This window comes from Haliotis rubra, unplaced genomic scaffold, assembly GCF_003918875.1.
Source record: "Haliotis rubra isolate DU_JTF1 unplaced genomic scaffold, ASM391887v1 Scf1072, whole genome shotgun sequence".
NCBI lineage: Eukaryota > Metazoa > Mollusca > Gastropoda > Lepetellida > Haliotidae > Haliotis > Haliotis rubra.
In genome coordinates this window covers 52,950-68,208 of record NW_025764973.1, presented here as the reverse complement: position 1 = coordinate 68,208, position 15,259 = coordinate 52,950, and the positions used below count along the sequence as shown (strand labels likewise).

The window sequence follows — 15,259 nt, the reverse complement described above, 5'->3', positions numbered from 1 at the left end:
TACACAATACATGATAGCGCATGTGTTTACAATGTAGCTTATACAGCCATATTTAATTCATTGTTCATTGATATGACTGTTTGCACAAGGTTTCAACACATATTGGTGTTTACAAAACCGTTTATGTTCATCAATTATGTTTTGTTGTTTTTTCGGTATTGATCTTCAAATCGGCAGCCAAGTTTCTTTTGGACTTAAGTTTATATTGACCATGACAGTGAATGTACGGACACAGACATCAGGCTTGCGTGAGGGGGAATAAATAGCCATTATATCCACACACTGACCGACAAACAAGTTTACTTACTCTGATTGGGAGGGTTGCCACACCCTCCAGCCGTCACGCCCCTGATCCATGAATCATGGTACAGCGTCACGTTCCAGTGATTCTTGTTCTGGAACATAGGTGGTAAGGTAATGGCGGCACAGAAGTCAAACAGGTGAAGGTGACAGAGGTCAGACGGTAATGGCGGCGCAGAGGTCAGACGGTAATGGCGGCGCAGAGGTCAGACAGACAATGGTGACACAGAGGTTAGACAGGCAATGGTGACACAGAGGTTAGACAGACAATGATGACACAGAGGTCAGACAGGCAATGGTGACACAGAGGTCAGACAGGCAATGGTGACACAGAGGTTAGACAGACAATGGTGACACAGAGGTCAGACAGACAATGGTGACACAGAGGTTAGACAGGCAATGGTGACACAGAGGTTAGACAGACAATGGTGACACAGAGGTCAGACAGACAATGGTGACACAGAGGTCAGACAGGGAATGGTGATAAAAGGTCACACTCGGACATCCAAAACACACAGACATCCCTGAGTCTATATTGCTTTGAAGATCTCATCCTACAGATGATGGTCACAATAAATGACGGTATAGAGGCCAGACAGGCAATCATGATGCAGAGAGGAAAAGTACCAGTCTTCCTATATGCGAGCGAACGTGCAAAGGTTGGCAACGCACTTCCCACGCTTCAGTTCGAAAAATAAAACATCGCCACCATTAAATGTAAACATCCATTTCCTCACAGTGTTGTGCTCTCAGATATCTAATCTCATATTTAATAATTACTTACGTAAAATATATGTCATTCAACATTTTAAGCGCCACTCGTGGCATATCAAATCGTTCTTCGCCTCCATTACCCCTGCCAGCTTCCGGTTCAACGGAGGGAAGGAACAAGAATAAGCAGAAATTGAATAGATATACCATATTGCCTTATTTTACCATTAAACTGTTGAAGATTATTTATCATATCTGCCGTCGTTATTGCTAGAAATTTCGTAACATGTATTCTAAATAAAACACTGCTGACGTAGCGGGTGAATAAAAGCAAGGGAGGTAACTCCGCAAGTGGTTTTTTTTTGGGGGGGGTCATCTGCGAACTTTCCATATGACCGCCATGTGATTCAACAAGTATATTTAGAGTTACCTCCGCTGCCCCTTCACGCCTTGAACCGGAAGCTGGCAGGGGTAATGGAGGCGAACAACGATATGCCACGAGGGGCACTTAAAACGTTGAATGAAATATATTTACGTGAGTAATTAATTAATATGAGATTGGAAATCTGAGAGCATAACCCTGAGAAGAAATTGGTGTTTACCTTTGATAATGGCAATATTTTATTATGACATTACCAATATTTTTCGAACCGAAGCGAGGGAAGTAGGTTGCCAATCTTTGCTCATTTCACTCGCATATGGGAAGATTGGTCATTTTTCTCTGTTACACTATATTGCGCTACAGTTTGCCTGTGGTCAGACATCCAAAAAGTAATAATTCATTAGTCTCCTTGACTCTACATTGCACTGGAGAACTCACCCGTCAAATGATGGTCACAGTAAATGGCGGTACAAAGGTCAGCCAGGCAATATTGAAACACAGGTCAGCATTGTAATGGAGATGCAGAAGTCAGACAGGCAATGGCGGTATCAGGATGAGACATCCAAACAGTATTAATTCATGAGTCTCTTTAAGCCTACAAATGCCAGTCACAATAAATGGCTACAACCAGGTCTAACTCACTTCGTCAATGGCGACCTCGTCAGTGAGAGCATCAGGCTGCAGGTGACAGAGCTGGATTTCGTCAAAGTTGGCCAGGAAATCCTCTATTGAAATCCTAGAACACGTGGAAAATGACCATTATCAACTTGCATGGCTGGGGACAGAGTTAGAAAATGGTACCAAATTCAGCAATATTCTCTCGGCGGATCAGTGAGTTGGTTGTTGGTGAATGAGGAAGGTCTGAAGATGTTTCATCCAGCAAGATTCCTATCAATACTAGCCAGGTGCCTCTACCACACTAGCTTATCACAAAGCTCCCGAGTACATCAGCATGATTAGAACAATGTATACATTTAAATTTAAACCCAAAAATACATTATGTGTATATTTGAGTACATTGAGTAGGTGCGGAGGCCAATATGTTAAAGGGAGGTAACTCGTACGTACCAGAATTCGCCATCCTCCCTTGCCCGAAAACGAAGATCATTCTTGATTTCTTCGGATACAGACGCCATTTCTCGAGACCTTGAACAATGAACGAATTAGTGTAATAATCACTTTAGTGTTTAGTAATATCATAGTGGTTGACATCATGATAGTCCGGAATCATTTGAAGCAATATTTGTGACATCATGATAGTCCGGAATCATTTGAAGCAATATTTGTGACATCATGATAGTCCGGAATCATTTGAAGCAATATTTGTGACATCATGATAGTCCGGAATCATTTGAAGCAATCTTTTCAATATATAAACTCATCCTTACATCTTACCGGGGTAAGAGCCGCCTTAGAATTGATTATCAGTAACCCATGTCTGACCTGTCGTCCTACCTGTCTGACCACATGGACGACCTGAATGTCCACCTACCTGTCTGACCAAGAGCCATTCCACTCTTTCCTTCCCCAGGGATTCCGGAGCCGGAGCAAGCGACAAACACGACCTTGAAAGGATATCTGGAAGGTCAGGTTGAAGCGAGGGCTGTTAAAATGGGTTGGTTGGGTTCTTGTGCTACGTTTTAAAATATGGTGTAAAATTCAATAACACGATTCAATCGTTTTAGCGAGCACTGGAGATGTCAAACAAAGGTTCAGAATGAGTGAGTGAGTATGGTTTTACGCCGCCTTTAACAATATTCCAGCAATATTCCAGCAATACTCGTCTTATATATTTACCAACGAAAATATTGCTGTACTGAATGCACGTGTTATGTTGTACGCAAACCTGCTGGAAGCTTGTAATACTGTACTCACCTGAGTGAATCCTGTTATGCTGTACGCATGTCCCATGTACAGACCGTTGTACAGGCGCACTTCTGGTGTTGTTGCATTGGGTGGACGCTGGAAGAAACAGGAAACCAACTGATCCAAGGCATCTCAGCTCCGACGATAAATTAGCTATTTACCGTTACTTGTACCGTATAGCTACTTGTGCCGTTATTCAATGACAGCTGATATTAACATGCACAACAATGTAACTTTACACGAGAGTAGACAGTTAGAAGAGAATATCTGTGGAAGAGTTTCAGCTCCAACTGTCTTGTAGAGTACATTTAGGATTATTACTCCTGAACCGATATATTCCACTGTCCAGAGCGAAAGATAAGTGTTGTACATAACATCGGGAAAAAACATCCCTTCGACAGAAATTAACACGACCATATATTCACATATGAATGAAATTATTGCGAACTGAATTGGCGAATTTTTTTGAAGGTAAAACAGTGAGTGAGTGAGTTTAGTTTTACGCCGCACTCAGCAATATTCCAGCTATATAGTGGCGGTATGTAAATAATCGAGTCTAGACCAGACAATCCAGTGATCAACAGCATGAGCATCGATCTACGCAATTGGGAATTGATGACATGTGTCAACCAAGTCAGCGAGCCTGACCACCCGATCCCGTTAGTCGCCTCTTACGACAAGCATGGGTTGCTGAAGATCAATATTCTAACCCGGATCATCACGGGTCTCTAAGGTAAAACAAATCAGAATGCTATACATTTATTTGCGTTGAAGAGTTAGTGTCAAGAATGCAGTATACACAAAGCAAGAAGCAGCACACACTTATTGGACCCAATAGATAATATCAAAAGAGTAAACAAAAACAAACAGAAATGCGTCACACCTCTTGCTACAACTGACACGAACAGAAAAATACATTACACGATATCTTAGAAAATATTTCATCAGGAAAAATACATTACACTTTATCTTAGAAACTATTTCATCAGGAAAAATACAGTACACTATATCTTAGAAATTATTTCATCAGGAAAAATACATTCCACTATATCTTAGAAACTATTTCATCAGGAAAAATACATTCCACTATATCTTAGAAACTATTTCATCAGGAAAAATACATTACACTATATCTTAGAAAATATTCGACTGGACAGAGAAATTTATAAAGTGAAAATGAAACATAATCTGTAAATCAGTTGTTGTTTAGACTGATACAAGCAACACACGATATTATGTTTGAAAGAAATAGAAGACGAGAGTAAACACCTGGCAGGGCATTTGTTCTGGTACCAACTGAGGATGTCGAGTTCGTGAGTGGATGCTTTACGTTACTTTAAAGTGACAATTTACATTCTGTAAGTTCAGTGATTGAGAATATGCCGTCAGTTCAACGTTACAGATGTTGCGTCCCAATCCACAAAACGTTCGTAGCGCAACGACATTCATAAGTCTATGACAAACTATAAAGTTACGATAGGTCGTAACGTTACGAACGCTTTCTGGATCGAACCCTGGGCCCTTATTCTCGAAACGTTCGTAGCCCTAAAAATTCTAAACTTTGATCGTAGCCAATGTGTTAAGAATGAGCTTAAGAAATTCGTAGGACTACGAACGTTTCGAGAATAGCTAGCCTGGTATGTTTAACCAAAGAGTGTCTAATCAAGGAAGCAAGTAGTATCTGTGCTGAAATGTCGCATCCAAAGAATATAGACCACAGCACATAGTTAAGTCATAAAGTGAATGTTGTTTAATGAGCGAGACTCCAACATCCCAAGTATATCGTGTCACGAAGTTCCTCTTGGATTCAGCGACGAATTTTTAAGAATTCCACGGCAAATTTGAGTAAATTCTGCATCCCATTTTTCAAAATTCGGCAAAAAAACTTATGCAGATAAAAACTTGAAAAAAACAACTAATTAATGCAATTTCAACCTTCGGAAAGATCGATTTTGCGAACATAAGTGCAGTGACAAATTCAAATAATATTATTGTAAGGTGCTGAAGAAAATATCACCTTATGAATAAATCATCTTTATTCGTGAATATTTTGAAATTATCGTTATAACAAATGTCTCCGTTCGTTTTTGTGTAACCAATCATACTTTTGACATTTACCCCTACTTTTCGTTTCGGTTGATAGTCAATTTTGATTCAGCTTTCAAAATAATTAATTCCGCGGCAGAAAAATGGTAAATTCTGCAGGTATTCTGCATGAAAATGCGTTTTCCGCGGACCATACGTTTTTCTACATCAAAAGGTAATTTCCGCGATTTATTCTGCAACCGCGGAATCGCGGAATCCAGGAAGGACTGGTCGGGGATGATTAACCACTGAATGACGTCACAGAGTGTGACGTTCGGATGCTGTTTTCACAGTGGATACTGGGAAACCGCTGTCCTCCAGATTCCCGCTCGGTAACTGAGCACTGTAGGTATTGCATTTCATGTCTTATGTTTGACAACATCCTCTGTATCTTACAAGCACAAACGAGAAAAAAGATAAAAGACAAATGTTACAATATATCACCTGGCCCACATAGACTGTGTTTTTGTTTGTTTTCTTTCCAAAAATTATATCAGTACAAACATTAGATCGGTAAAATAATCAGCTGGGGAAGTCATCAAGAAACTGTTCCACTCTCGTATATACCAATACTGATTTCTGATTAAAAACATAATCGAATCGTTCTTACATATTTAAATATGATCCGTCTGTATAACTGGTTTATGATATCACTTTAACAATTCCTAAACGACACAGTTCAACATAATAGAGATGTGTATTGAGTTGCGTTATATCAAGCAGAGATAATAACAAGCATGAATAAAGTTTATATGAAGAAGTAACATTGTACCTGAAAATGGTAAACATTTGGATTTGGATTGCCTCCTTAACTGACTTTTTTTTCATGTTTCCACGAGTGTGTATGAAATATTTCATACTCACTGTGAACGTACAATTAATCTTCAATGTTGGATCGCATAAAATATAACTTAAAATATAACAATTTTTAAATCGGGAATTTTAACAACAAACATATAAAAAGAATCACCCCTATTGGCAGAGTATGAGTCTGAAATTAAAACAAGCATTCGGTCATTTATTAAACACCATTGATTGTGCCATTGAGATAATTATCATTTTTTTACTTCTGTTATCGGGGTCTTCCCATCCACCCAGCCCTATTGTATGGGTGAATGAGTGAGTTTAGTTTTACGCCACTTTTAGCAATATTCCAGCAATATCACGGCGGGGGGACACCAGAAATGGGCTTCACACATTGTACCCATGTGAGGAATCGAACCCGGGTCTTCGGCGTGACGAGCCAACGCTTTAACCACTAGGCTACCCCACTGCCCCCTGTTTAACAGTGAGGAGTATTGAGTGTGTGTGTACGATGTAGGAACACCCCGGTGAATTATGGCGCAGTACATTAGAATGTGATATATACCGATGTTTTTAATTGATTATGTGCAACTCGGCACAGCCAACCGGAGCAACTGGGCCCATGCTCTGAACAATTAAACAACACGAGACATGTAGGAAGTCTCATTTATATACAAAACATGTCATCGTATCCCAGTTGCATAGATCGATGCTCATGCTGTTGATCACTGGATTGTGTGGTCCAGACTCGATTATTTAGACCGCCGCCATATAGCCGGAATATTGCTGAGTGCGGCGTAAAACAACACACCAACAATCCAGTCTTTACAGACACGAGCTGTATATAAATAAAGCAAATATATAGTTAGATTACAAGCTACTGTATATATACCTTGCTCCACGCAATGACCGGTACTATAAAAGCATACAGTGTGTAAGAACGGTTTATGTTACTGTTGCAGTGTCTCTGTGCTACCGTTACATGCAGCATAAGCTGTCATCCTCATCGATCCAAGTCAATACTACGGTGTCCTCACAGTGTGCCTACATGCCCTTCTGCCTACTGTCTTAAAACAACATATTACAGTCTGTAGGTTCTGCATGTGTAGGCACTTTGACAAATAATAACACCCTTCATCACCCAATAACGACAAATAGACCAGTCCAGAAACCAGGCCAAAACATATACAGTAGACTCTGTCTAATCCAACACTGATTAAGAATAGACTAAATACACAGTCGTTTTAAGAATGTTGTTTTACTTAGTTGATTAGGAATAGACTAAATAAACACATTTTACCAAGCTACAACTGGCCTCTGGGCTTATGGAGCTGTACTGTCAAAACGAAAGGAATAAAGTCCTTTATATAGAATTTGATAGAGAGTTAGATACTGTTTCTCACTTAAACTGTACAATGGTAGAGCTTCAGAGAGTAGAGTATATTTCTTCTCAGACCGGAGGTCAGCACGCTCTCTGCCACACACTGGAAATGCTTCCTATCTAACTGTAAAGGTCGCCTTGCCATCATGACTATGTGAGAAATGCATCCCCGTACAGTCACCCCAAGATTGAAGATGCTGAGAGTCTTCGCTTCACGAGCAAGTTAAGAAACCGTCTCAATTAAACAAATCACTGAGAAAAGCACATCACGATGTCTTTGAATTCATCTGTCATCTACAAGGCATTGAGGATGCTAACAGAAAGAAAAGAGCCCAACTAGATCTTGGTGCAGCTCCAGTGCACAGAAAACGGATATATAGAGAAATTGACTGTCGGCTGCAGAGACTTATGAACCACTTGTTAGAAGTTGTTTGAGTGGCATTTTTAGAACAACTTCTTTATTTTGTGAGTGCGACGTAATATTCACTCTTGCTTGACAACGGTACAGGAATCTGTATCGGAACGTCACACTCACGAAATAAAGAAGTTGTTATCCATAAAAACTTGTTCCATATTGCACTTGTTAGAAGGTCGCGAACCCAAGCTACAGGTCCTCGATGCTGCAAGCCATCTCCTCAAGCGCGATCTTTAATGAACTATATTTTGTGTAGAGATGATGGATATGAAAAGTGTCTTTAAATAATGCTACGTTTGATGCTATTATTATCATCTTAATAAATGATGAACTCTGAATGTTGTTCTTTTTATCTGTTACTTAATTGGATCAGACCATGTAGACATGGGGATGATGACTGTTTTCACTTGCCATTGCCAATGTGCAACTCCCTATATATGTTTCAGGACTGTAGGCAGAATGTCATGTAGACACAATGTGAGTGAACCCAGCTGCACATGCTTCAGGCATCAGAATGCATCTCTCTGACATGGACCTAAGGACAACTCATCCACCATCACCCACTTGATGTCATCAAATTGATGATACAGGCTCAACAGTGTTGTAAAGTCAAGTTAAAGGCACAATGTCACATATTTTCGACAATTTTTTGGCCTATATTTTATATATTGGGGGCATATGCCCTCACTTTCCTATTGATGCAATAAAAGACGTATTGTCAATTACGACTTGTCTGAAGTCGTAATTGAAACTTCGAGGCGAACTGCTTCCAAACAGATAACGCTTGCCATATATGGAATGTAAAGAATTGTTCCGTACATCTGAAAATGTCGCACGTGGTGTTGTCAGTGTTTGCCGAACTGGTTTCAATCACAAGTTGTGCGTAGGATATTCGTAAAGAGCGCTCCAAGGGACATAACTCTATGGGGTTCGTTTGAAATAATGTCCGGCCTGTAGAGGGCGAGAGTCGATTTAATGCAACTTTTCAAATTTAATATTGTAACCTAAATAGGTAAAGAAAAAATGAATAAATTATATAGTAGCTTCCCTGAGGGCTGATAGTATTATTCAGAGAATAGCATTATGTATTTTTAGAGAAATGTGGTGTGACATTGTGCCTTTAACATTCTCCACTGTTGATCCCCACCACGCCCGAGCCAACTAAACTGACTTACAAAAGAAAGTACACATGGCGCTTTGTCAACACGTACACAATGTGTATAATCTTATGTCACAATTAATACATATTTTAAAGCATTTACGGTATATTTTAGGAAAATAATCCCAAACCCTTGGCGTGTACCTTTTTCTAAGTCCCTATATGTTAGTAAATGATACATATACTGACGTTAATAAGAAAGTACACACCTGGTGTTTTGGGACTGTTCCCATTAAAACCATACATATTTTGCTAGCAATGTTGTAAATGGGTACAATACCTGTGGTGTTTTGGAAACACTTGCACAATGTTTGTGACAGAATCAAAACACTTTTTAAATATTAATGCTGTTTTAAAGGAAATATTTTACAAAAGAATCAGGTGTGTACTTTCTTTTTGACCGTCAGTTGAATATCTGCATCACACAATTTAATGCTAGTAATAACATAATATCCGATGCCCATCTTCCCCACGAATAACAATAATCATGATGGTAATGATGGATGAGAAAAGAGGTGAGGCGGTTACATAGAGTTTAACTTCACGTTACAAAGATCGCAGATGTATAGTACCGTGAAAGCACATCGTGTTCATGTAGGTGGTCGGTTCAATCATTATTACCGACATGGTGCCAGTCAAATGAGATACCGTGCCGCAGTTCAACAAGGACACGTGGCTCAGAAACAGTATACTGACTCTGAGACTAAAGGTCCTTTTAATATCCCTTTTATGTCAAAGCCAAGTTGTACCATCTTTTCACGTCATTTCATTTCACGACGATGATGATAATGATGATGATGATGATGATGGCGGTGGTGATGATGATGATGATGATAACGATGAAGGTGATGGTGATGATGATGATGAAAACTGAAAGAGGAGCACCAGTGTTGAGTGTAAAAATACAAATTAATACTTACGAATATGCTTCCTCCAATCATCGAGTTCATCTTGAAGGAGTTGAAGAGCATCTCAAATATATTCTTCGCTATTTTCCCCTTGTCCCGGATGTCGACGGCCTCAGATATTCCTCCAGTAAAATCCACCAGTGCGTCTTGCAGCTTCCCCCCGTCCAGAGCCTCATAGCTGCCCCTGAGTCTGACAATCCAGACAGACATTGAGTCCCAGAAATAACATTTTGTAAGTTAAAAATAAATCTACTCCTAAAGATACTCCAAAAACTAATCAGGAACTCAATTCTAGGTCCCTTTCACCCGTGAAGATCCGGGTTAGAATTGGTCTTCGGAAACTATGCTCCTCGTAAAAGGCGACTAACGGGATCGGGTCGCCAGGCTCGCTGACTTGGTTGACACATGTCATCGTACACCAGTTGCGTACATGCTGATGATGTTCTTCACTGGATTGTCTGGTCCAGACTCGATTATTCACAGACTGCGGCCATAGCTGGAATATTGCTGAGTGTGGCGTTAGATAACAAACATTAATCTAAATTCCTGGCTCTGCGGCAGTCTGGACTTATTTTATCATTCTAGGCTTGAGTTCCACTCATCTTTTAATATATTTCTGTATGGCCTGGGAAACGGACTACAGATACAATGTATAGTACTGTCATGGATATCGTGAGAGGTGAGGTGAGGTGAAATTGGGTTTTACGTCGTGCTTGAGAATATTTCGCTCATATGACGACGTGCATGCGTGTGTATGTGTATGTGCGGCTGCTTGTACTAGCCCAGACTGAAGCTGGTTTTATAGTGCTAGCCCACTGAGATACCATGCCGCAGTGAAGCATGAATACCCCACTCAGACACATTATACTGACTCCGAGCCGACCAGTCCTTGTTGTACCCATTAACGCCGAACGCCAGGCAGGGACCAACAAGTACCATATTTTAACGTCTTTTTGGTATGACGCGGTCGGGGATCGAACCCGCGACCTTCCGCTCTCCGGGCGGACGGACGCTCCAACCACTACACCACGGAGGCGGTCGGATATCGTGAGAGAGTGAGTTGAATTGGATTTAACGACGCTTCTATCCGTGTTTTAGATATTACACGGCTTACCATCTTATATAACTTATATAGCGTACATAAAAATGATATAACTTTTTGAATCCCACGGGTTTAGTGCTGACAGTGAAGTCGACATGGGATTCAAACACAGAATTCTGAAAAGCATACGAAACGCAAATCGCGACTTGTCAACCATTTTGGGGGAATATGAATAGTACTCGGAAACTGCTCATTTACCCAAGGGGACGGTGGGGTAGCCTTGTGGTTAGAGCGTTGGCTCGTCACGCCGAAGACCCGGGTTGGATTCCCCATATGGGTATAATGTGTGAAGCTCATTTCTGGTGTTCCCCGCCGTGACATTGCTGGAATATTGCTAAGAGCGGCGTAAAACCATACTCACTCACACACTCGTTTACCCAAGTACAAGACAAATTAGCCTTGCTCCAAGGCTGTGCAGAATGCTAAGCCCATGGATGTATAGTAATTCTATCCTTTTGATAGGCAAGTCTAGATACGTGGACAGTACAGGACGCTAGTCTGTTATTTATATGTTTTCAGAAATTTCCATTTAAACTATAAACTATTACATTAGAGACTTGTGCAAGTCTAAAGACAAACGTAAAAGACAGTTTGAATGAAGGTGAGTAATGACACCCGGTGTCACGTGTGTTGATGCCGGGGGAAGGGGTCTGTGTGTGTTACAGCTACTGGTTTGCTCGATCCAGACTCGACTATTTACTTGCAACGACGATATATACACAAAGAACTTAACTTAGCACCCCCTGTATTTTTGGAATGAAAATAACATGAGTTTTTCTGATCCATATGATCCTTTGACAAAACGACAAAATGATTGGAATCCATGTTGATTTTATGATGATAGTTCCCCATTTAAAAAAAACACACTGACTTTCATACAAAACCATATCTGTACAAGTATGGTCGTGGAATGTTTAATGTTGAATTTATTAGTGAATGTGAACATTTAAAATGTCATTTTGCGTGTCTTACACGATTCAAGGTCAATACCGAGTGTAGCCTCCATGTGACTGTATGGCCGCCAGCACCCTCCCATACCACCTGTCAGCCTCCTGATCTTCTGAAGGAGTAGTCTACAATATTTTTCGTGTGAAAAATTGGGCCAGGTTCTGTACAGGAGGATCCCTTTGCTGCACACGACGACCAATCATGTTCCAGATATGCTCCAAAGGGTTAAGGCCGGGGCTCATTCAATCGTGAGATATGTCAGGGGGTGCTTAACTAAGTTCTTTGTGTATATTTGATATATACTGACTGCGGGGTAAAGCAACATGTATTAACTTATCCAATGTGTCCTATCTGATATTAGGAGAGTGAGGGTTGACACAACTTCTAGCATTATGCCAGTAATGAATACCAGGGGACACGAGAAATCGGTTTGACAGATTGACGAGCGAATCCTTCAACCAGACTACCACACCCCCACCGTCCCACCCCATCGGGTATGAAGACCGGAATGATGGCAGAACCTGCAGATGACTTACTTGGCGTAGGCCTTCTCCATGAGGGCGGACCAGAACTCGTTGGTGCGTTCCCTGTTGTGGCAGAAGATGAGGCCGTGGCCGTTGGTTGGGAGGTAGTCGTCGATGATGATTTCCTTATACTCCCCGTACCACCAGAAGTAGAAGTGGAAGATCCCTGTAATGTCAAAGACTATGTTATGTACCACCAGAAGTAGAAGTGGAAGATCCCTATAATGTCAAAGACTATGTTATGTACCACCAGAAGTAGAAGTGGAAGATCCCTGTAATGTCAAAGACTATGTTATGTACCACCAACAGTTGAAGTGGAAGATCAGTGTAATGTCAAAGACTATGTTATGTACCACCAGACGTAGAAGTGGAAGATCCCTGTAATGTCAAAGACTATGTTATGTACCACCAGAAGTAGAAGTGGAAGATCCCTGTAATGTCAAAGACTATGTTATGTACCACCAGAAGTAGAAGTGGAAGATCCCTGTAATGTCAAAGACTATGTTATGTACCACCAGAAGTAGAAGTGGAAGATCCCTGTAATGTCAAAGACTATGTTATGTACCACCAGAAGTAGAAGTGGAAGATCCCTGTAATGTCAAAGACTATGTTATGTACCACCAGAAGTAGAAGTGGAAGATCCCTGTAATGTCAAAGACTATGTTATGTACCACCAGAAGTAGAAGTGGAAGATCCCTGTAATGTCAAAGACTATGTTATGTACCACCAGAAGTAGAAGTGGAAGATCCCTGTAATGTCAAAGACTATGTTATGTACCACCAAAAGTAGAAGAGGAAAATGCCTGTAATGTCAAAGATTATGTTATGTACCACCAAAAGTAGAAATGGAAAATCCCTGTAATGTCAAAGACTAGGGTTATGTACCACCAAAAGAAGAAGTGGAAAATCTCTGACATGTCAAAGACTAGTTTTATGTACCACCAAAAGTAGAAGTGGAAGATCTCTGTAATGTCAAAGACTATGTTATGTACCACCAAAAGTAGAAGAGGAAGATCCCTGTAATGTCAAAGACTATGTTATGTACCACCAAAAGTAGAAGAGGAAGATCTCTGTAATGTCAAAGACTATGTAATGTACCATCAAAAGTAGAAGTGGAAAATCCCTGTAATGTCAAAGACTATGTTATGTACCACCAAAAGTAGAAGTGGAAGATCCCTGTAATGTCAAAGACTATGTTATGTACCACCAAAAGTAGAAGTGGAAAATCCCTGCAATGTCAAAGACTATGTTATGTACCACCAAAAATAGAAGTGGAAGATCACTGTAATGTCAAAGACTATGTTATGTACCACCAAAGGTTAAAGTGGAAGATCAGTGTAATGTCCAAGACTATGATATGTACCACCAGGAGTATAGTGGAGCGGCTAAGCAGATAAAATGTGCATTTAATGATAAAAGCATGACACTTTGCACATTTATAGATTGATACATAGTGAACATTTTAGGATATGGAGGCACTCAAAATATTTCAATTTGCGCATGCGCAGTAGACAAATAATATTTTGCCTTTTCTGGATCCCGTAATAGCTTTGGGCCTGCCACAGTACAATAATGGGACGATTTTTTCTAAATATACTGACCCAAAATACTCTTTAAACATCTTGAAAACATAGCTGAATCAATGTTATGAACACTGGCTCTCGCACCAGTGCATGTAAGTGAGGACTGTTTGCACTTGCTTCGGTTGTTACATCCCTTTGTACTGACACGATACCAACTCCTGACAAGATTCTGGTGTAGTGTCGTCCAGTAGGGAACATACTGTCCACTTTCCTTCTGTATCACTCACTTGGAGATGGGAGTTCAGGCTGTGGAAGAATGACTGACCACACACATGACCTGCCTGGTAAGCTGCCCTTTTGACATGCTGTACATGTGTTGATGGGATGGCATGAATTGAATTTTTCTTCGCAAATAATCTCAAAAAAAGTAATTGAACATAAAAAGAAAAATATTCCCAAAGCATCCTTCCATGATGGCAGGGAAGGAGCAGTTGCCATATAGTGCTCTTACTTCGTGTGGGTTTGAAGCTGAGGGAGGTTCTAAGCCTACATCTCTGTGCTGGAAGTATTACCGATCTCATCCAGAAGGATATGTAGTTGTTTTGGATACTTCTGCTGTGACATCTCTCATGAGCGGGATGAAGAGTCATCTTAACTTCTGACGTCTGATGCTCGTTCTATTGAAGATAATAGTGGGATATGAAACTGTCCGTCTGGCTGATTTTGGCAATAAAATCCAAACGGAGGCCAAGATGCACGGAAGTATTGGGACCTTTATCAAATCTGGTGAGGCTGAGGTCTATAGAATGGAATTCTGAGTGACTTTAGAGCCTTCACCATGTTGATGACAGAACTGATGGGTGCTAAGAGCCCAGTCTTGAGATTCTTTGAGGTTCTGAGGTTGTATATCTGCTGAAATCCCCTTACTGCTGGCAAATTAGTCAAGACTCTTCCACTTATCATCATACAGGCTTCAGGTAGATCTGCATAAAGACCGAAAGAATTCTGCTCTGCTGGAATAGCCGCCACCTGATAAAGTTCTTCTTGATATGCTCCATGCGTGCAGATCAAAGGCACTCGGATTTTGATGCTGCTGCTTCATGTGAGGATTAGTGAGAAGGTTTGACCAATCTGGAAGTTTTAGAACTGGAT

General features: G+C 40.6%; 1 protein-coding gene across 1 annotated transcript in view; it reads right to left on the bottom strand.

The window, feature by feature from the left end:
• The window catches only part of LOC124280067 (calpain-9-like), a 53,694-nt gene that overhangs the window by 10,354 nt on the left and 28,081 nt on the right, over nt 1-15,259 (bottom strand). The window contains exons 5-11 of the mRNA XM_046715947.1: nt 12,598-12,751; nt 10,024-10,201; nt 3,269-3,355; nt 2,886-2,971; nt 2,462-2,539; nt 2,036-2,129; nt 308-395 (exon numbers count right to left, since the gene is read on the bottom strand). Coding sequence (XP_046571903.1) covers nt 308-395; nt 2,036-2,129; nt 2,462-2,539; nt 2,886-2,971; nt 3,269-3,355; nt 10,024-10,201; nt 12,598-12,751 — 765 coding nt within the window. The remainder of the gene's footprint in view (nt 1-307; nt 396-2,035; nt 2,130-2,461; nt 2,540-2,885; nt 2,972-3,268; nt 3,356-10,023; nt 10,202-12,597; nt 12,752-15,259) is intronic.